The sequence below is a fragment of the Colletotrichum abscissum genome (genome assembly GCF_030869225.1).
Source record: "Colletotrichum abscissum strain IMI 504890 chromosome Unknown Scaffold_21.1, whole genome shotgun sequence".
Taxonomy (NCBI): Eukaryota; Fungi; Ascomycota; class Sordariomycetes; order Glomerellales; family Glomerellaceae; genus Colletotrichum; species Colletotrichum abscissum.
This window is the reverse complement of record NW_026850110.1, coordinates 621,729-643,744: the sequence shown is the minus strand read 5'-3', so window position 1 is coordinate 643,744 and position 22,016 is coordinate 621,729. Positions and strand designations below refer to the sequence as shown.

The 22,016-nt window shown below is 50.9% G+C and overlaps 8 protein-coding genes across 8 annotated transcripts; 5 read left to right on the top strand and 3 right to left on the bottom strand.

Annotated features, from left to right (window-relative positions):
• Positions 1-733: 733 nt before the first annotated feature.
• On the bottom strand, positions 734-2,208 carry CABS01_09121 (uncharacterized protein; the record flags this gene model as incomplete). Its single annotated transcript, XM_060542478.1, has 2 exons — positions 734-2,034; positions 2,112-2,208. The coding sequence occupies 2 exons, from the start codon at positions 2,206-2,208 to the stop codon at positions 734-736; spliced, it is 1,398 nt and encodes a 465-aa protein (XP_060400759.1).
• Positions 2,209-3,772: 1,564 nt separating this feature from the next.
• CABS01_09120 (uncharacterized protein) lies at positions 3,773-5,307 on the top strand (the record flags this gene model as incomplete). Its single annotated transcript, XM_060542477.1, has 3 exons — positions 3,773-3,921; positions 4,041-4,764; positions 4,831-5,307. The coding sequence occupies 3 exons, from the start codon at positions 3,773-3,775 to the stop codon at positions 5,305-5,307; spliced, it is 1,350 nt and encodes a 449-aa protein (XP_060400758.1).
• A 145-nt stretch (positions 5,308-5,452) lies between these two features.
• CABS01_09119 (uncharacterized protein) lies at positions 5,453-6,349 on the bottom strand (the record flags this gene model as incomplete). Its single annotated transcript, XM_060542476.1, has 3 exons — positions 5,453-5,755; positions 5,829-5,891; positions 5,960-6,349. 3 exons carry the CDS (start codon positions 6,347-6,349, stop codon positions 5,453-5,455), a joined length of 756 nt encoding a protein of 251 aa, XP_060400757.1.
• Positions 6,350-8,043: 1,694 nt separating this feature from the next.
• CABS01_09118 (peptidase S41 family protein) lies at positions 8,044-10,625 on the top strand (the record flags this gene model as incomplete). The annotated part of the gene is made up of 3 exons (XM_060542475.1): positions 8,044-8,209; positions 8,386-8,778; positions 8,914-10,625. 3 exons carry the CDS (start codon positions 8,044-8,046, stop codon positions 10,623-10,625), a joined length of 2,271 nt encoding a protein of 756 aa, XP_060400756.1.
• An 823-nt stretch (positions 10,626-11,448) lies between these two features.
• Positions 11,449-12,626, bottom strand: CABS01_09117 (uncharacterized protein; the record flags this gene model as incomplete). The annotated part of the gene is made up of 2 exons (XM_060542474.1): positions 11,449-12,022; positions 12,115-12,626. The coding sequence occupies 2 exons, from the start codon at positions 12,624-12,626 to the stop codon at positions 11,449-11,451; spliced, it is 1,086 nt and encodes a 361-aa protein (XP_060400755.1).
• Positions 12,627-15,064: 2,438 nt separating this feature from the next.
• On the top strand, positions 15,065-15,403 carry CABS01_09116 (uncharacterized protein; the record flags this gene model as incomplete). The annotated part of the gene is made up of 2 exons (XM_060542473.1): positions 15,065-15,308; positions 15,390-15,403. The coding sequence occupies 2 exons, from the start codon at positions 15,065-15,067 to the stop codon at positions 15,401-15,403; spliced, it is 258 nt and encodes an 85-aa protein (XP_060400754.1).
• Positions 15,404-18,097: 2,694 nt separating this feature from the next.
• On the top strand, positions 18,098-19,679 carry CABS01_09115 (endoglucanase 3; the record flags this gene model as incomplete). The annotated part of the gene is made up of 2 exons (XM_060542472.1): positions 18,098-18,817; positions 18,879-19,679. The coding sequence occupies 2 exons, from the start codon at positions 18,098-18,100 to the stop codon at positions 19,677-19,679; spliced, it is 1,521 nt and encodes a 506-aa protein (XP_060400753.1).
• Positions 19,680-20,743: 1,064 nt separating this feature from the next.
• On the top strand, positions 20,744-21,388 carry CABS01_09114 (uncharacterized protein; the record flags this gene model as incomplete). The annotated part of the gene is made up of 1 exon (XM_060542471.1): positions 20,744-21,388. One exon carries the CDS (start codon positions 20,744-20,746, stop codon positions 21,386-21,388), a length of 645 nt encoding a protein of 214 aa, XP_060400752.1.
• Positions 21,389-22,016: the final 628 nt, after the last annotated feature.

The following is a 22,016-nucleotide window of genomic DNA, read 5'->3' as shown; positions in this document are numbered from 1 at the left end:
GCTGAATGAGTTGAGACATTCTAAGAGGAAACTGACGTTCAGCTCTCCTCCAATCTGAACCCATCTTAGACAAGGACGCACACGACTTCTATCACTGAAGTGGGAAGATTTTCTTCATATCTCCAAGAGTGGTACTGATAACTGTACGCGCGGTAGCCCTTTGAATGCGGGTGGCTTTCATCCACTGCCAAGAAAGCTTGGCTTAAGCCGTTTCTGCTAGTCAAGCTTCAGCCAAGCCGGTCGCTTGCTTCCGTCCATGATTTCATCATGAAGAACCCAATCGACCATGTCCCATTACTTACGGAAGTCACCAGAGACTTCGAGACCCAGAGCCACTTCTGAGTTCTGGTTTCTCCTCTCAGCTAACATTTCCGAGAGAACAAGTATCAAAGGCAACGTCGCATTCTCCTCCTATTCCATGCAGCCACCACGGCCCTTCCGACGCCATCCTGCATCGATAGCTGCGGCGTCACCTCGGATTGTGCCCAAGGAGACCCGTAGCCACGAAGCCGGGATCTGTCGAGTCCAACCTTGACAGGTAGTATAGAGTACTAGTGAACTCAGCCTCCCAGGTGCTAAGGATCTCGAGTGTGCAGCCGTGCCAGGATGCCGGGAACTTCTGCCACGCGCCAACTGCCTGTTTCTGCGACCGAGATGTCGGGAAGAACGTCGCATCAGGGAAGATTACCGGTGGGTACGCTGTAATGTGGCCAAAAAGACCATTGACTCCTTTTCATGATGAAAATTGGATTTCCACGCCCACCGTGCGAAACGGCGAGTCAAGCTTGCGCAGGTCGATTGCGCTGCCGAGACTGAACAGGAGGGACTTGACCCTCCCCTCCCACAAGACCCCAATCTTCATGTTCTGGTCCAGCCGCGCCTTGATGACGCTGCCGTATTCATCCGCGCCCTTGGTCTCTGCCGCCGTGCCGGCATCCGCCGCCGCCGCCTCTTTCGTCCTATCCACCGCAGGATCGTCCAATCTCCACTCCATCTTCGCCTGAAAGCTGCGTTCTCTCGGCTGATTCTTCCGTTCATGCTCTGGCTCTTCCACGACAAGCCTCGGCTGCAGCTTGGGTGACTCGGACAGCTCGTCGTCCAGCCTCCACTCTAGCTTTGCCTGGAAACTGCGATCCTTTTTGACAAAGCTCTCGGCCGAGAGCGCGGGCCCGAGGTTGCGGGTCAGGTTCTTGCGCCACAGCTCCATGCCCACGGACCAGTCGCTCTCGTAGCTGTACACGTTGAAGTCCATCCTCGTCGCGAGACTGCAGTGCTTGCCTGCTACTACAGCGTAGCTGGCGCTTATGTTGCCCATCAGGGGGTTGATCGTCATTGTCGCCGTCAGCGGGGTGCCGCGGTGCTCCGGGAGCGTCGCAAAGCGCCCGCCGAAACTGACGCCGCCCGACTTGTTAAGTAGGCCGTAGTAGATCTCCCCGCCGGCGCTGAAGCGTCCGTAGATTCGTTCCTTCGCTTCGTCCGTGTGTCCGCCCAGCTTGCCGCCCGATCGTAGAGCTTGGATATCTTCTGTATCACCACCAAAGTTGTACGCGCCTCTGAAGCCCAGCAGGCCGCCGTCGGACGAACCTAGGCCTTCGATAGCGTATCTGCCGACATCATACTGAGCCAGTCCCAGGACAGTGCCTCCGTTGCGGAGAAACTTTCCTGAGACGGCGCTGAGCTGGAGTTGCAGCGCGGGGGATATCCTCTTCACGACGAGAGCTTCGAGCATGGACTCAGGGAGGTACAAACGGCCGTAGAGCAGGGAGGCTGCGGCCGGACTAAGAAGGGGGTAAGGCTTCGAGGTTCGAGGCGGGAGGTCGGCGAGCGGTCGGTACGAGCGCAGCAGTGCCGGCAATGGTACGGCATCGGATTGCGGGGTGAGGTGCGCGCGGAGGGGCACGGAGGAGTAAAGGTAGGAGATGGAGCCGTCGACTACGCCTACGGAGCCGAGCTGGTATGATGTCGCAAAGTGAGGGGTCGCGAGAGAGGAGAGTGTGAGGCGTAGGCCCTGCGGTGTTGGGAAGTTGAGTAGTGCTGCCGATGCCCTTCATGTCAGTGCTGGTCCAATGTGCAGTTCCCCAAATGAGCTCTGCGCATTTCGTCAAGCCTACCATCTGCAGTTGCGTTGAGCGTCGAGTACGAGTTGTCGCGGTTCCAGCCGGTGGCGTCGTAGAACGCGCTCTGCACATAGCTCATGAACTCGCGCATGTTGGGCGGATGTTCAAGATCGCCTCACAGAGCAACGGGCTCACGACTTGCTATTGTTGCAGAGACATTTGTTTGGTACCTCAGCGCTGGAAGGTTTTGTGCGAATTGATGCTCGATGTAGCTCCTATGACGATCGCTAGGTTCTGGGCAATGGAAGTTCTGGCATCGCCGGCTGCTTGGAGTGGGTCCGGTTCATTTTGATTATATAAGCCGGCTCACTCATCATGCCTGGTTGAGGTAGAACTTCAGCAAAGACAAGGGCATAGCTCTTGACGAGTTATCTGAGGACCAATTCGATTTCAATCGAGACATGGAGGACAAGGTTTCAATTCGAAATTCTTGATGGCTGTGAAGAGGGCGGATGTTCACGACCAAGTCGAGTATTCCATCTTGCTTGATCCACCTTTATCGTTCTGTGCAACAGCTCCATGTACAAGCATGGATGTTTCCCGATTGGTGGTTCTGACCATCAACTCCTTGAACAGGACTTGAACCTTGTCCTCTTCTTCTTTCTCTGGCGATGCGGATGATGATGGCTTGCATTGCTTCCCGATCATGTGAGGGAGTCCCGTCACGCAATTTGGTCCTACGTCGTCTTTCGCAGGCTTTATCTCAAGGCTGAGATCACTTGCCTTTTCCCTATTCTTGGAAGTCCGCAGTTGTGAGTCCAACAATCAGGAACTCGAGGGAGACAAATGCACCACGTAAAAACGCAGAGCTCTTCGGACGTCCGTTTAGATCAGTCTATTTGTTCCAGGCTGGGTCTCTTATTTTCCAATGACTATGGCAAGCAGCCACAAGTTGTCGGCAATGAGGTCCGCCAGCTTCAGAATTTCTCTAATTAATCATAAAGATGGGTGGATGGCGACCCTCGCATCCACGATAAGATGAAGGATTTCTCATCGCGACTCTCCATACGGAGAGATTATCTCAATACTTTGGAGTTCCAGAGCCAGTCTGAACATTTTTTCCTCCTTGAGTTTACTCGTGATACGGCGTTACCGAGGCTGGTAATATCGCGCCTTCACGTTCGGCAGTACTCACGTGCCGGATGCTTGGGAATCTGTCTTGCTTCATCCAGTTTAGTTCCTGAAGAGGCACAGCACATGGAAACAAGATGGACACTTGGTGAATCCTCCGCACCGATGGGACTAGGCCCACGGTCAATGGCCGCGATGCGCGATGTCTCGCCGGTCCCTGGTTTTGCAGGGCAGAACGCCGTCCAACAAGATGTGGATCCTGACATTATCGATTCACAGGTGTGATTGGACATGATGCTTGCTCCGACCAATGAGAAATACCCGTGGTCCGCCGATAACCAATGTTTGCGGAAGAAGCGGGGCTGAGGCATTGCTTTTGCAAGGACAGTCCTCGACGACCGGCCGGTAACTGAGCTTCAACCGTACCTCCAATATCTTTACCTGCTCCTTTTCCTCTCAAACTCAGTGACTCATATGGAAGATTCTCATTCACACTCTTTAGGGAATCTCAACATCTCAAAGAGCCCGAGCCCTTGACGCAGTTACATCCACGCCGTACACTTGCCGGCACAACCAACATAGACATGGTATTGTTAGCGCCCCTGAAAAGGCACAGTCCGACCAACGCAAACACAGTCTCCAACGAAGACGCCAACAGCGATCAACTTGTCTCAACAGTGACACGAAAAAGGGCCAAACATACCCGCACTCGTCTTGGCTGCGCGACTTGCCGGTAAGTGAGCCGATTTGTTGGCTGGATGCGGTTCTATCAATGCGGTCCATATGCTGCGCCGACAAGGCGCTTGAGAACAGCGTGAATTTGCAAGCTAAGTGAATCTTCTCCGGACACAGAATTCGCCATGTGAGATGCGGCTTGGAACGACCCTCATGCCTTCGATGTAGTTCTACAGGAAGAGTCTGCGACTTTGTCGAAGACTTGAGCAATGAACGGCGCAGTTCGCTCCTCGCAAAAAGCGCATACGTATCAATCGTACCGCGGCCCAATCCTAACGATGCCATCTATCAGCTAGCCCCGCAAACCGGTCGCTGGATCAACTTTTATCAAGGACACTCAGCTCCTGAGTTTGCTGGATACTTTGACGTGGAGTTCTGGAGCACCACCATCTTGCAACTAAGCTACCGAGAACAATGTGTCCATCAAATGCTCGTTGCCATTGGTTCCCTCCACGAGTCTTTGAAGTCTGGCCTCGCACAACACTCGGACTCGAATGCCGTTAGCCTGTATAAATACGCCGAAGCAGAGTACACGAGAGCTGTCAGTCTCCTCAATACGCATATGACCCATCGAGGATGGTCAGCTCTCGAGATTACACTCGTGTGTTCTATCCTCGGTATAATGTTTGAGTGGCTGCGTGGGGGCTATCAGGACGCTGTTCGACATCTTACAAGCAGCTTCAAGATCCTATCAACGTGGTTATCCCACACCGCCCCACCATCTACCACCACCTTTGGGTCACCAGGAGGCCACCTCATACGGAGTCAGATAAAGCCGATCTTCCATATTTTGGTCCTGCAATCAAGAATGTTGCCGATACCCCCCAGCGTGCCACCGAAGGTAGTCCAAGCCCCGGAGCAAATAATGCCTGAGTTTTCCAGTGTCGCTCACGCTCGGAATGTTCAGCTCGACCTCTTGACTTATGTTCTTGTGGTTCCGCCAAAAGACACAGGGTCCAAAGGGAGAACGCACCAGGTCGTGGCGGAACCATTGCGTCAATGGTCCGACAAATTTGCAGTCTTCATCTTACAACAGCCGCAATTAGCCTCCGATCCCTGCGTAAAAATACTAAAAGTATGGCGCATTATCACAGAGATGATTTCTATATCGCCTTTCTCTTCAGAGCCGGACTCTTCAAATGGGCTCATTATGCAACTCTCTACCTTTTTGGATGACATTGAGAGTCGGAAGATAGCAGTTGACATAGGAGCGGTTGCGATCTTCTATTACACCGCTGCGTACTGCCGTCATCCTGAAACGCATTGTCGAGCTATTGCTTTACTGAAGTCGGCAGGTGGACCATGGGGCCACCATGTTGCTATCAAAGCCCAACAAGAGTACGCCAGATTAGAGGATAATGATCCGAAACTTGGACCTCTTTGATCACCTAATTTCCCAAACAATATCAAAGTTTAACCTATTCCCAGTTCATTCGAATTGGATATATCTTGATGATAAAGGGGAACGCTGTAGTCTTCATTGACAAAATCCATACTTCATCAATCATATCTAAAACCCCCATGTCTGACTATTGAGGAAATCTTGACTGCGCCCATTCCGTTACCTTCTGGAAAATGAGCTTGGCGTCCTGCTCACTCGAGGACATCTCAGAGTAGTATCGTTGAAGATCATCCTCGGTTGGCAGTGTAGCTCTGTAATATGGAACGTTCATCTCGAAAAGTTGCCTGGAAAGCTCGCCGTAAATCTCTGGGTGGCCTTGAAGCGATAAGACAAGTCCAGAGTCGGACATGAGGATTTCGTTCTCAGGCGCCAATGGCTTGAAGCCGTTGGGTACATTCTGCACAAAGCGCTTGTGAAACTTTGTGATTTTCTAATGGGATTGAGGGCTTAACGACTGGAACCTAGGGATTGATCACAGATAATATGCTGCAGAGGGTACTTACCAGCGCATCCTTGCCAAAAATTGCTTTACCATCATCGTTCAGAGCGAGAACTTCCACGCCAACCTAGAGAACTAGCTTAGTATCTGTCTTATAGAGCCTCCATGTTTCCTGCGCAGTTCCTCAATACTCACTCTTGGATGTTCAAAACTCCCGACTTTGCCAGAAAGAGCTGTCGCAATTGCCTGATGACCCCAGCAGATGCCGAGAAGCTTGGTTTCGGTGACGTGTTGCTGCCTCACCACTTGTCGAATCCATTCCAGCGTGGTGTCGACCCAAGGCTCATAAGTCGCCTGGCACAGGTTACTCAGTCCGCCGGTGATAATGATGAGATCGTAGTCCGCAGGCGCTGGAAGGTGGCCGTCATCCTTCATTGGCCGATATGCGTCGATTATTGCATCCGGAACTTGTTGTAGGACGTTATCTCGGAACGACTGCAACATCCCTCTGTGTTTTGGCTCGTCGATCTCGTAGGCTTTGACGATGGCGACCCTGAAAGGTGTTGCTTGTGGTAATGAACCCATATTTATCCGTGATGTGTGTTCTTAAGCGTCCCTTATTTCGTCTGTTCTTAAGCCTGTGTGGTGTAAAGTCTATGGGGGGTGAAATCAAGTTCGAGATGTGTCGGTATTGCGGTGCGGGACACTCTTGATAAGAATGAAGTGGGCTGCTCCGTGTTCTTGACTCAAAGCCGTCGGAGTTTCGGACTCACAGATAAGCTAAGCGCGCTCCACCAGCCCGGCAAGGTGGGCTGGCTAAACTCGGAGTATCCACTTGACACATCTCCGGAAATCGGACACTGGAAGCTTAATCACGAGGCGCCCCGAATCCATAGAATTAGTAATGAGATGATGCTTGGTCCGCGTTATCTATCACATGGCGCTTTACGTCCACCAGTTATGAGCAAGTTTATCATCTGCCATGTGCGCCCTGCTTTCTAGATGGGCCGGTCATGCTTCTTAATGTTTCCTTGATGAAGCTTAGCCTCCGCTGTCCGTCCAGCTGGCCGCTGCGGGTCCTCCATTATAGCTTCCGCTTTGAGCCCTTGCATGAGTCAAAGAGAACCCCGCGGTCTGAGTATTGAGGTAAGCTTACGCGATAGCACGATCTAGCCAACGCTGTTGGTCCCTGCAGATGGATTGGAGTGATGTGGCCGAGGAAAGCGGCGAACAAAGAGTCTTCGAGTTGCCGTTCTTACCCCACTTTCCCGGTGCCGGATTTTGAGACAACACGTTTAACGGCTCCGATTACCGAATTAGGAAACTTTTCACCACATCATACGAACCAACTTGAACATCATGATCCAAAAACTTCTAGACACGCAGAGTAGGTCTGAGTAGCGCAATGTATGAATAGTAGAAACGTAGCTTAAAGAAGGACAGTAAGGGCACCGGGAGTCTTGTTCTACCCTGGCTACGGCGGCGTCGGAAGGAAGAACAGATTGTTACCCTCGAATTCTCCCCAGATAGCCTACCTACCTCCCCTATGTTCAGAGTGTAGGTACGGGTCAGCTAGGAAGCTTCATGGATGAGACAATCACGCTTGAAGACTGTTAAATAGAGGTAGGCCTTGCGCCTAGAGGGCGGCGATGGCCAGTCTGCTCGATGATGTGTATTTCTGTTTTTGTGAAGTTTGGCGTGGGTTGTGGTGCATCCTTCCGTCTTGGCAGCATTCATAGACCGCACCACATTTCCAAGACACGCCAACCAACAGCTAGGAAACCCCTACGTGATGCCTAGAGTTGTGGATCACCTATGTTCAATAAGTCACGAGCCAAGCCCAGCTTGCGGCCAAGCCCAGCTTGCGGCCAAGCCCAGCTTGCGGCCAAGCCCAGCTTGCGGCCAAGCCCAGCTTGCGGCCAAGCTGAATACTTATACTGATGTTGGCCCCTTGCCCTACTTTGATCCGTCTCGACGGGTTGCTTCCCATCAAATGTTGGTGCAAGATCGGGCCAATTTCTCTTTCAACTCGTTGGTTGCCAAGTACCGCCAATGCGACCCAGCCTTGCCAACTCATGCATCGCCTCAATTCGGGACTTTTGTATGCTTGTTGGTGCCACAGAAGGAAGGGCCGCTAATTACGATGCGTCGCCAAATGTCTTGGACGCGCGTGCCTTCTTAAGGTCGGCGGCGCCCGATCATGGCGTGCCTTGCGCGGATCGTCAATTGCCTTTCTTGTGCTCTTGAGCGATTGCTTCGGAGTAGTAGTTGTAAGAACAATGGTGCGGCTCACATCGCTCTTCGCACGAGCTCTTCCCGTTGCGGCATTTGCGGTCGCCGCTCCGGCTGCATCTACACCGCAGCTCCGGAGACAGGTCGCGGGTGGCGAAGCTTGTGCCGAGATTGGAAGGGTCTACGACGAAGCAATTATAACAAACACGACCGGTATGTTACGTAGCTCCTTTCTGCGAGCAAATACTATCAGGTCTTCTGTTGAGTACCAGGATATGGTCCGTCCTCGCATTCGCCCCTGTCGTGCCACGCGAAAGCTTTAGGCTGGGGGTGAAGGACCAACAGCGACTACAGACACATCAGGTGGAACATAGGCTGACGCCCTGCAGACGATACTGTGGTGAAGCCTTCCCTGGCATACCAGTGCCTTAGGTCAATCTCAGTGGACGTTGAAAGAGATACAGCGCTTGTTCGCTATTTGCGACCATGGCTTGAATATCAGAGTACCGTCGACATTCTTCTAGACCCTCCCGCAGAGTACCTTTACCCAGGCGTCGATATCTTTGGTGGCCTCGACAACATTACCCAGTCCCTCGAAAATGGAGGTTACGAGTCTCAAATTGACTTCACTGTTGATCTTTACAGACTGATCAACGTCAAGCCTCGGGATGGGCACTTGTCCTGGTCGCCTGTTCTGGGTGTATTGATCAGCTTTTCTACGCCAGCGTTGTTTATATCGATTTCGGAAGATGGCATCAAGTCGCCCAGAATTTACCTTTACTGTAAGTAGGGAATTCCATGATTGTTATTTCCCCTCTTGGCCATGCCCCTTTCTCTCACATGCGAAGGTTGGGAAGGAGGCAACGGTAGAGATCTAGAATTGCCATTCAGACATCACTAACGCAAGTGCTTCCTAGCTGACTACCAGAAGAGCACGGAACAAGGATATAATGCGTCAGAGGTCAAGTCCTTTGACACAGCCCCCATTGTTGACTACATTCAGCAGCGGTCTGTTGACAACTCTCGAGACCAGGATCCCGATGCAGCCTACAACGAGCAGCTGTATAGCGCAGCGCTAGAAAACGTTCTCGAGACGACAAGCGCTGGCAGGCATCTACACACAACCCTCAATGACGAAAGCGTGATCGAATTCGCCAACGGAACGGAGGCAACTGTCGTCAACAGAGCTCGCATTGTTGCAAATTTCTCCGGCATTACATCTGGTCAAGCTGTTCATGAGCGCTTTGAGGTACCGCTTGATGACGGCGAAGCCGAAGTCACCCTCGATACTACGAGAATTCCATTCTCTCCGGCCTTGGAGGGATATCCTGAACCTTCTGTCATCCACGAAGACAGGTATATCAGCGGCTACCTCTTCAACGAGTCGACTCTGAAAGACACTGCTGTACTGGCTGTGAATGTCTTCATGTCCCAAAACGGAACAGCTAGAACTGTTCTTGAGGCACTCGAGGATCCCATCGAGTTTGCTAGAGTTGCTAGCGAATTCGTCAACAGGAGCAAGAGCCAGAACAAAACCAAGCTCATCGTAGATTTGCAGGGTAACGGTGGTGGTCTTGTGGCCAATGCAATGAGCCTATATGCGACACTATTCCCAGAGGCCGGTGCAGAAGCGCACATGAATATGCGGGTTCGGGCGCACGCTGCTTTGAACTGGGTCGGAAGGACTGCCGAAAGACTGGGCGCAGACCTGAAGACCCTTCCTTACCCGGTTGGTTTCAATGGCTTCGTCGACGAAGACCTGAGAAACTTTACAAGCTGGGAGGACTTTTACGGCCCTGAGACAATCGAGGGCAGCAACTACACTCATGTTGTGCAACCTCTGGAAGTAGCCTACGCCCGTACCGGCTTGCCCGGAATCTTCGAGATCCCGGAGCCGTGGTTCAAGCCAGAAGACACCGTCATTCTAACCGATGGCCACTGTGCGTCTGCCTGTGCCTACATCGTCGGCATGATGACCCGGGAGCTAGGCATTCAAGTCGTGGCTATGGGGGGACGACCTATCGATGCGCCGATGCAAGCTGTGGGAGGAACCAAGGGCGGACCAGTCATTTCGCTGGGACCTTATCAGACCATTTATTCTGCTCTCGGGGCTTTCGTCAAGCCCCCAGAGGGAATCGATATGACGCCCTTTGCCGAGTCTAACCCCCCGCTCGCGGGCTTACCTACGGATACCTGGACCGTCAACTCAGCCAACATATACCTCGACGACGATCTCGATGGCGTCCCGGTACAGTTCAGATATGAGGCGGCGAATTGTAAGCTCTACTATACCTGGGAGACCTTGACAAACATGACCAGTCTATGGACCGTGGTGGCAAATGTCAAGTGGAATGGCGCCAAGTGTGTGCCGGGCTCGACCACCAACGACGATGACACCATAGGATCAGTTCCTGGGTACACAGACAAGGTTTTGTCCAGCTTCAAGTGGGCAGCCGGCCCTGGAGACGTGAATGGGGCATCAGGCGAGGGCAATGGAGATGGCGGAAACGGTGATGACAATGAGGGGAATTCCGGCGACGAGGATGAGAATGCTGCTGGCTCGCTGCGGGCTAGTTGGAAAATGCTGGCTTTTGTGCTGTCTATCTCTGCGATGCTGTTTGTCTTGTAATAGGAACCCGAATATCCTGATATAGTCGAGTGAATGGTGTATGCAAATCAAACATGTCTAACTCAATCTCTGTGCAAGTTGAAATGATTCGATGATAATTCCCATGCCAATGATGATGATGATGATGATGATGATGAATCGTTAAGTGACGACGTTTCGTTGCCTTGCCAAGATGCTGAAATCGACATAGGAGCTCACGTTTGGTTCATATGGGACTTTCACACCCTAGTCGAGCACGATGGACGTTGTTGAGAATGACCCGAGCAAAACTTTTTAGCACTTACAGACATCTTACTCGTAGTTATGTGGTGAATTAGACGCAGCTGTCAATGATGATGTCCGGTTCAAGGGTGTTGGCTTCGGAAAAAAACATCTCTTCGATAGGATTGGAGTAGGTAGGCCGCTATGGTGATGTCCGACTTCTGAAAATTTGATCAAAACATCTAGGCGAGGCAAACAGGCACAACCTGACAGTGATTATGTTTTGTTACTGGCAGCGTGAGTCTTCAATCATGTGCTCGGCATAAATGAACGCTGAAAGAAATGCATCCAACCCAACTTATTCTGGACAGAAGCAGCAACTCCAACCGCATTCCTTCGTCGGTCGAAATTCTCCTCCCCGTTGCACTATGTTTATGTGGCGGACAGCGGGCTTCCTAGCTTCTGCGTATGCGGAAATAGTTGAGCATATCAAAATGTACAAAACTCGATTCTGACAACTCTTCTTCCTTTCACCACAATCTGCCTGAAAGCTGTGTCTATCCAAGCCATCCGATGACTTTGAGAGTGGGGTTTGTTCGTCCTCAATCTCAATTCAGTCTTCCTACCAATAGCCATTCTCAATGGACTGGTTGAATCTCCTTTGCTCCCTCTTAGCCACTCCGGACCTGTCCTGGCACTTTCCATTCCACCACTCAGACTGAGAGTGTACCAACTCCCAATCACCCCATTTCTTTTCCTCTCTGGTTGATACAAGTACAATGTGGAGCTTCGGTCGTGCCTTCGACAGAACTCGCAGTACGCTGCTTGTCCAGCTCATCTTCGCGATACGAAGCTCCTTCAACTTTGGCACCCACTCCGGATGATCTGTCAGCGCCTCAAATACTATGTTGTGGCCCGTATTCGACTCATTTCTCGAGGCAGTACTGATGTGCAGATTTGTGAGGTCGGGACAATATTTGCACAGCGCAAGAAATGCCTTTTCTGTGAGGCCCGATGTGCCTGGGAGGGAAATGATTTTCAGCTTAGGACAGGCATGGGCTATCTTGATGACATCGTCGTCAGTAAGCTCCGTAGCAGAGTTGGTAGAATCATAGTCGACGTCGTGATAGTCGAAGCTGAATGAAGTGAGGCGTTCGCAGGTTTCCTTGAAGGAGAGCAGCGTGTCAATGTGTGCCCTGGCAATGTCGTCAGTTTTGGTGTGGGCCTCGCAGCTCTGGCAAGCCCCAGTATTCCATAGTCTCCCAACTCAGTGGGCAAGGCAACTCACGGCGTTAATTTGTCTCGAAACATCACCGCCCTCGTGGCATGGCCGAGCCATTCGACACGCTGGTTCTGCCACTCGCCATCAATTCGGAAGCAAGCGCTGACAGATCCTCTGGGTCCTGTGGGTCGCGGTGCTCTTGCGGTCTTCGGCTTGAAGGTCTTCTTCGGTGCCGGTGCCGTTTCGTTGAAGCTGAGATACTCATCGTCGCTGAAGTCATCGGCGTCGAATTGCACAGCAGCTGCGGCGTCTGAGGCAAATTGAGATACAGGTTTTCCTTGATCGAACTGCGGCTCGGCCTTGACTGACATGGGATATTCTGCCTTGATGTTGCCCGGGGTGAATGGATCATAGGGTACCTCCGCATATGAGCCGGACGCGAAGTGGCCCACCAGTGTCGCGTAAGACGCGCCGGGGAGAGCTGGTGGCCCGCCCTGGAAGCCCGGCCTCACTCCGTACACTGCAGCATTCGCTGCCTTCCTGGCCTCGTCCGACTTAGCTGTTCGCGTCGGCGGCATGTTGATGTTTGTGTATCAATTGTGGTCATTCAGGTCGGAAATTCTGGAGAAGTCAGGCATCTATGTTGACGGAAAGGGAGCCAGGGTGTGCAGATTATCTAAGTTTGATGACAAGCCCGTGTGTTTGGACATTTCGGAACGAATATCCACAATACTGATGTAGTACAGTGGGGACCCATTAGTGTCCATGCAGCGCACAGTATCCCGCAAAATCAGGGATTTTCAACAGTAAAAACAAGCATTAACCATAGCAATAAAATAAAAATAAAAACATAATATAATATATTAAGTAATAATTTATTATATTATAAAGTTATATTAGGTTTTATACTAAACTCGCTATATTATTAAATCTTTTTTAAATATAATAAGATAAATCTTATTTATAGTAGATTATAGGGCGTTAAGAGTGCGAATAATACTGTGTTTATTAATACGTTTTAAAAAATTCGGGTACTAGTTTTTTAACTACTAATTAAGTAATAGAGAAAATTACGAAAATTTTATAAAAATAATTTTTATATTATTTTAATAGTAAAATATTTTTCAGAATTTTCTTAGCTATAATTATTACTTAAGTAGTAGAGATATTACTTATATTAATATAATAAAGTTAGTGGGTTTACGCTGACGTACTGGGTAGGTGTATTGAAACTAATGGGTCCTCACTGTACTCGAACATAAAGTAGGCAGCTTTCAGACAAACAAATCAAATTGCCGATGCTTCAATCCAAAACTCTTTCTCAAAGTAGACTTAGACATAGAGGCACTTCTCCTTCTACGCCGGGTTTCTTGTATGGTTACATGCAGGCACCCGTGCGCGCCGTGATAGGCATATTAATTACTACAAGAACCTATACCACAGGCGGTTAAGAACGGCGATTGAAGCTTAACGTTCTGATTTCAACTCTACCGAGATCGCTTGGTTAGCGCTAAAAGTCAGGACAGCTCGAGCGAAGACAAGAGCGAAGTGCTGAAGAAGGTATGAGGGTCGCGTCGGCCTGACAGGACATACAGAATAAATTGCGGTGACAGCTCAGAAAGCGCTGGGGGATCAATGGCTTAAGAGTCACCTTGAGGCCGGCCATCAGGAGGAAGAGGACAGAAGACGAAGAATATAGGTTGTTGAGAAAAAAGAAACCCTTTCCAAGCTCAAGACAGTCACTCATACTGTGATATTGTCGGAACGAGAAAACAGAGCAGTATTCAAAGCTGCATGCAGGCTGTGCCATCCACTCAAGTAAAGGGCAACACATATCTAGGCAATAGGCGATTGGTAGCTTGTTTAAATCAATGTCACAGGCACTTATAGTCTCTCCATACTTGAAGCTATGGGATAGCATTACTTGCTGCCAGTGTGCAATACGCTCATGTGGCCCCTTGAGACTGATGCGATCCGGAACCTCCCAATCATGCCTCATAACAGACATTTGAACCTTTCTGTGGATAAAGCGATAAAGAGCCGAAGCCAACAGGGATGTCTCGTCTATAAGCTGTCTGACTTGTTGGAATGTACTTAGATTCGTAACCTACGGGCAGCTGCTTCACTCGGCCGCCCAATGTGGTCATACCGTCATTTGATGCGGCACTCGCGGTGGGCTGCCGAGTTTCAGGTATTTGCGCTTGATCGCTCATGAGAGTAGTGCAAGCTATAAGGAGGCGCTCAATGAAGTAAGTTGAGGAAATCTGGCGAACGACCTGATGAGCAACCAATAAATTGAATGAATCAATACAATCTGGATCGAGATAACAAGCCTTATGAAGATTTGCTGAGAAGTGTTTATCCAAAGGCGTGCACAAAAGTGGCCAAATCCCAGAATAGGCATCGTAAGGGGCGAACAACATGAGACTGGGGAAGTGTACTAACGTCTTCAGGGATTGTGGTCGATTCTCGCCGGACAATTCGCAACACCAGGTACATGTAGTGTTGAAAGCGACTGGGAGGAAATATTCACATTAACGAGGCACCAACGGTGGACGCAGTTCTTGATATGGTTCCTGTGGTCAACGGCAAAGTCCTCCTCAACAAGCTTGACAACTTATTTCTGTCAAGTACACGAAAGTGAGCTGAGAGCCCTTTGTTCATCAGTCTTGCGTACTGGCCGGCCTGTAGCACATCCTTGACGACGCAGTGCGCCCACTGGGTATTCATGTCATAGCGACGCGAAGTTAATGACGTCCGAAGGAGTCGCCGAACTAAAACCATGACTCAAAAACTTTGACTTTTCCACGATCACTATGAGGACCGTGGACTGTATCAACCTGCCTCGAGTAGTGCTTGAGCTTTGGAAGACGTTATATGTAATACTGCAGAGAACTACTAAAGAAGAGCAGTCCAGTACCTGACAAGTAATATCGGTTGCATCAGCCTTTTCACCTCACTCATTCTCTTTCTACCACATTCGCTTCATACCTTATAGACTTGCATCGCCGATAACATGAAGTCCACCATTATTCACGCTGCTGTTATGATCTTGTTTGGTACTGCGTCGGCTGTTGAACTAGCCTGCTACGGCACTGGAGTCCCCTCGGCTATCAGAAAGGGCGATGTCGAGTACGCCATCAAGAATCGGTCCGACGAACTAGGTATTCCTGGAGGCACCAAGTTTTCGCTCCGTTGGAAAACTTGTACCGATCCTGAGAACAGTCCTAAGGACATTGCTTTTATTACAACACCCAGCAGTAAGTGGTCATCTTAGCTTCAGAGATCGCGCATCGCAAAGTTTCTGTCTGTCCCCAGATGCTTGCGCTCTCTGAACATAGCCCTTGCGAACTAATGCAATCTAGTTACTCGAGAAGGTTCTACTAAGTTGGCCAATGGCGTCGTAGCGTGCAGCTTAGATTCACCCCCAGATTCTGACTGTTAGATGTACCTAGGAGGCGATTTGGGATGCCGTCTTCAGTTTGAACAACAAACAAAAATTGTAGCAGCTCACTTCCAGATATCTGACTAAACATGAATAAATTTTCTGATTGAAAGCGCACTGCCTACGTCATGATGAATTTAACAATCTTTCGCGTCTTCTGACAAACGTCACACTCAGAGTCGGTGCTAGATTGTGGTAAATTGACACTTACCAGAAGAATCGTCAGTTGGAGGCGACCTCTAGCATGGCTCCAAGATATGAGAAGTAACTGTCAGTGAGACATCAATCTGACCACACAACGTCTTCCCTTCTGTTAGGTACGCTATGAGAATTTGGCATATCAGGTTCAGCCCGTCTGCACAAGGATTGATATCCCAGTGCTCTTACGAAGTGCATGTGGATTTATGATTCAGTAATAAAGATAGGAGAGTTGCGGACATCTTGACAAGAAAGAGGTTCTCATTAGAGACAAATCATATAATTAAAGTACGTATGCATTGCTTACAAACAGTCACTTGCGACAGGGTCAACAGAGATGGGATTGTGACTGATGATGAGGCCATGATAGCATGATCTCGTATCTCGACGCTTAAAGGTGATGCATAAGCGCTGTGATTGTGTTGTTGAGGGTTCCAAATGTTTCAGTCTCTGATCCATTTCAATCGACCTTTGAACTTGATATGGAGGCTGGGCCATTGTCACAGACAAGAATAAGCAACCGACAGACTGCCAATCGGGTTTTATGCCCAGTCCACTGTTGTCCATCGAACCATACGTAGCAGTCCTAACTTGTAGTTAGCTGCGTCACAAGTAGCGCTCGTCCTATCGAGACGGGCGGTGCAGATCACAACACTTGACTAGTACTTAAGTAGTTACTCTATCTAAGTTAAGCGACTTATCTATTACGAAGTTTAGAGAGCAACCCCGCCATCCAGAACATGTTCCAGGGGCTACTTCAAGTGCCCACCTTCATTCTAGATACATGACCTCTCTAATTGGCCTAATAACATGAATGGGCAGAAGAGTATGGGGTTTCAGGGAGACCACCCAAGAGTTGGCATGAGTCCGCATTAGTAGCCAGCTAGACGTTAGGTACAACCGCACAATTCCCTTCATTGGTCTGGCCTAGAGGCTTTAGGTCTCAATACAAGCGTCTTCGTAAGCATTGCATTATTAATACGGGCTGCCGTATTTGGTCAATTTTGTTCTCATACGAGCAAATGATGACATTTGTGCAAATGTGCGAATTCGAGACATTTGACCTAGGGATTTCATCAACCGCGAGTGTGAGCCTGTGTCAATGACAACGAACCAAACCCGCCGAAGTATTGATTCAATTGACCCAGCGCCATGGAGTAAGATGCCCATTGGACTTAATTTACCGTCGCGCAGATAAGTAAGCTGATAAACGCCGCTGCGGCCTGCCAGGAGAAAGTAGGGATCGAAGCTACTTAAGCTCAATGGAGAGATACTACGGAGATGAATTACTATCTGCGGAGACTCCCTTGTAGGGCTAGTGCGGCTTCTCCCGATGTGGTGTGTGAGCCGTGGGAGCTCACAGCAAAAAAAGTTAAAAAGAATCAAGCACTCTAAATCTGAAACGACTCGGATGCCCGGCTTAGAGGGTTCCACTCGCCCTTTCGGATCCGGCACGGCGTAAACGGCACGCAAGCCTGGCCGGGCTCTGCCCCAGAAAGATCGTCCTCATCCAAGCAAAGCCAAGACTTTGGCAGCTTGGGTGAAGGAAACAAACCAACTTCATGTCTTGAGAGGGGGCTTCGATTCCAAGATGCAGAGGAATCATCAGCGTGGGGTCAACAACAGGATATTGAGTTAAGCATCGTTGAATGCTTCAACTATATCTAAGATTGCAACGGTCGAACCTTAACCTAATCCTTTGGGACTTGATGATTTAATGACACAATTCCGGGAGTGCGCTGATTTCGTAAAGTAACGTGCTCATTTACCCGCGTGGTTGGTCCAATATTTGCCCACTGCGCCGCATCCATCCCTTTGCCTCCCCGGGAAGTCTAACCAACAAAGACACAAACATCAGACGAACCGCCAGATGAACCGCCGGGTGAAGTGGCGAACCACCAAAAGAACCACTCTAGAACGCCGCCAAGGAAATGAAGGAGGAGAAACCAAATGAAGGGAGAGCAGGCAATATCCCGGTAACACCACCAGATCGTGCCTCGCGTGTCCACAAACAAGCAATTCTGCCCCTCACGTCACCTCCCACGGGGGCCAAACCGGTGCGAGAGGGCGATGGGGCGATTCAGCGGGTGCGGTGGCCCCACGAATCCCATCCACATAGCAGGGATCTCGACCTTCACCGTTCCGGCCAGTCGGCACCATGATCAGTCTAGGTTGCATTGGGACGGCAATCTCAACTCCAGGAGTAACACGAATATAAGACCTCGAGCCAGACTTGCTATTTCGAAGAAAGAATACCGCTGTTCGTTGCATCCCACCAAGTTTCTTCTTGTCCCTCGTTCAGGGCCTTACACTCTTTTGCATCACCACGTTCATTCACAAAACTTTAGTCACTCTTTTTCAGACTTCGACACACACTCTCTTTTTACCCTGAATCTGGAATTCATCATGAAGGGACTCATCCTCAGCACCGCTCTTGTCAGCGGAGCCATGGCCGCGGCCGGCCCCTACATGCCCTGCGGCGGCAAGGGATTCACCGGCGAGACGACCTGCGTGTCCGGTTACACGTGCACAGTCCAGAACGAATACTACAGCCAATGCGTTCAAGGAAGCGCCGCCGGCGCCGTCAGCGCCCAGGCCCAGGCTACCACCCTGAGGACATCGACGAGACGGTCTTGTAAGTCCAAACCGGCTTACGCCAGCGACGTCGCGCCGCATGTGCCCACGACGACTAGCTCGCCTTCTTCGACTTCGGCCCCCGCCGTCGTTTCCGTGTCATCATCCGCGAAGCCCGTTGACACCAAGCCAGCTTCGTCGACGTCTACTCACGCCGCCTCGGTCGTCATTCCCGTCAAGTCTTCGAGTGCCCCCGTCAAGTCTTCGGCTACTTCTGCCAAGCCCTCTGCTGCTGAGGTGAAGCCTACCACCACTGCTGCTAAGCCCTCGACTACCGCGGCTGCTCCTGTCACCACGAAGGCTTCTTCGTCCTCCAAGGCTGCCACCCCTACCTCTGCGTCTGCCCCTGCCGCGTCCGTTTCTTCGGCTCCCGTCAAGAGCGGAAAGTTCAAGTGGTTCGGTATCAACCAGTCCGGCGCCGAGTTCGGTCCCGGCTCTCTTCCCGGTACCGTCGGCAAAGACTACGTCTTTCCTGACACCAACTCCATCACGGTGAGTCATTCAGAAATCGGAAGGTAGATACTTGGCCTGAAAACTTACTTACGTGCCCTAGACCCTCCTGAATGATGGATACACGACCTTCCGTGTCAGCTACCTCATGGAACGTCTCGTTCCCAGCGGCCTCACCGGCACATTCGACGCCGCCTACCTCGCCGGCCTGACCAAGGCAATTGAGCACATCACCTCCGCCGGCGGGTACGCCGTCCTCGACGCCCACAACTACGGCCGTTTCCAGAACAACATCATCACCGACACCGCCGCCTTCAAGACCTACTTCACCAACCTGGCCACGCAGTTCAAGTCCAACGCCAACGTCGTGTTCGACACCAACAACGAGTACAACTCCATGGACCAGGACCTCGTCCTCAAGCTCAACCAGGCCGCCATCGACGGTATCCGCGCCACCGGCTCCGAGAACTGGATCTGGGCCGAGGGTAACTCCTGGACCGGCGCCCACAGCTGGACGAGCGTCAACGACAACATGAAGGGCCTGACGGATCCTCTCGACAAGACCGTCTACGAGATGCACCAGTACCTCGATAGCGACAGCAGCGGTACCTCTGCCGACTGTGTCTCCGCCACCATTGGAGTCGAGCGTGTCAAGGATGCTACCGCGTGGCTCCGCACCAACAAGAAGGTCGGTGTTCTCGGCGAGTTCGCCGGCGGCGCCAACGCCCAGTGCAAGGAGGCCGTCGCCGGTCTGCTCGACTACCTCCAGGAGAACAGCGACGTGTGGCAGGGAGCGGCGTTCTGGGCCGCTGGATCGATGTGGGGCTCTTACATCTTCTCCTTTGAGCCCGAGACGGGCACTGGATACAACTACTACAACGAGCTGTTGAAGACGTACCAGTAGAGGGATGGGTAGAACCGCGATAGCCCAAGGCGGCTGGACTAACTCCGAGAGAAGTTGATTTTATTTCTTCTGTATAGAGTAGGACCTTTTCGGGACGTTTCAAAGGCGCTTGGACGGGATAGTGGGTGACATCTTGGAGATGTCGTGATGGCTTCAATTACCAAGAGGTCAGGACCCGTTGCCTTAACCGACCCGATTACAAATTCGCAGCGCAAAAACCATGGAGACGCTCGTGCAGCCGACCAATTTCGATTCTTGTATTTAAAAACTCACTATATTTCATATCGCTTTCGACTTGTGGTCCTTCTTTTTTGATTCGGGTGCATCATTCGTTGCAACGATTGTGATTGATCCGCGAGATTTATGTCGCGTATTCCCATCCCCCACTTAAGACGCCTTTAGTAGGAATCCCCCTTCTTTATGTTTCAGTCACTTTCGATGTTCCTGATGTGTGCACTGAAAGCTTTGCTGAGATCAGTCAAAATGCCAAAGTCCCACTTGATGGCACACGCGATTTCCCCTTAAGCTAAGGTGATGCGCGTTTGGAAATCCACATGCAGGTACCTACGGCCACAACCAACCAACGGTAAGATCTGGCCAAGAATTAATCCAACAGAGTACCTGACAAAAGCCAAAGTTCCGAAGGGTCTGACAGGCTGGGGGCCGGGTGCAACGTGTCGCGATTGTGCAACGATCAGGTTAGGTGTCACCGCGGGGGCTTAAATAGGGTGTGCTGCCTGGTGGTGGCTGAGGATCCCTGTCGAAGGCTCTAGAAACTAACCGTAAGCAATGTCGTGGTCCGAATCCCTTCAAACTTTGGTTGAGGCAGAGTAGGCAACAGGCCCCCGCTAACGGTGGCACAGCTTAGGATTGCGAGTATAAATGCCAGATGATACTTCTCCCCAGAACTCAGTATTGCCTAGGTACTATTGTCCTGGAGATCCAACCTTCGTAACGCTCGTTGAGACCATTTGCAAAAGGTCGCCCGATTAGATCTTAGAGGGTTAAATCCGCGGAGACACCATTCCTCAAAGCATTCACTTGATCCTATTATCGTTAAAATTATGGTGTCTTTCAAAGCCGACGAAACCCCGGTGAACGATCCGCCGTTCAAAGGCCAGAGACCGGCCCCACAATCGGGACCTTCTACGGCCTGGTCCGGCCCACCAGGCAAGGCTAATATCCTCACCCGCCAATTCGCCGCCCTTCCCCTCATCGCACTTCTCTACACCGCCGCCGTACCATTCACACCGGTGGTATGGGTTCTCAAAATTGACGGGAGTTCCCTTTTCGACCGCCTCTTTGCCGGGATCATCATGTTATCGGCCTGCTACTTCCAGTGGCGTATCGCAGGGCTGAGATCGCCTCTTGCCGTCTTTCTTCCGGGCCCTAGCAACACAACTATTCGGAACGGACGAATCGAAACTGGGTCGGGCATGGGATTTGTGTGGCATCCCAGCAACTACTGGCCCTATGTCATCTGTGAGGCAATGCTCTTGGGCGTTGCCGAGTTTGGCGGAAATGAGTTGGTGAGACGAGGCATCGTTTGCGGCATCATTGCCGTGTTGTGGCTGGTTGGGTATCACGCAACTCCCGAGTCTACGAGACGATGGGCTTATGAGAACGTCAAGGGTTGGCTCTTCTGGATGGTTTTGGATGAGATGATGCGTGTTGGGGGAAGGAGTTACAGCGGACGCCGTCGGAGATGAGGTGGATAGCCCAGAGCTTTCCATCTCAAGTAGTATCAGTCGGTCGTCAAGTCAGGGAGTAGAGTCTCTATAGATGAACTACCGCAAGGTATCTCACTTACGTATGAAATATCAGGTGAATGATCTCAGTCGAAACCTCATCGGACAATAAAGAGTGACAGCTTTCGAAATGTTCCAGAGGCAATTATTTCGTCGCTCGCTTGGCGGAAAAGTACCAAAAATCAAAATGCACATATCCAGATTTGTAATTATAGGTGTGTTAGAATGAGCAACAATGCAGATATGGGGGCTCGCTTTCGGGTGCTTACATAAACTGGCCGGGTCGCATCCGTGCCGAGATTGAGGATCCACAAGTCGGCCTACCCCGCCACCTAAATCCGATTACCCCAACCGAGCCGTGGCGGTTCCTGGATTTCATCTCGTAAAACCCCCACACCCGTTAATCGATTGCAGTTACGGAGTACTCCGTACGAACCATCTTACAACTTCCCATTGAGCTTGTTCAATCAAGCAATCTGATTGCCTTAACTCTCGCATTCGAAAAGCTTGCATCTGAGATACTGTCGTATTGGATCGTTGGGCACGACCGAGCATCCCGAAAGTCACCCGGCAAGAGCCCCATGTGGTT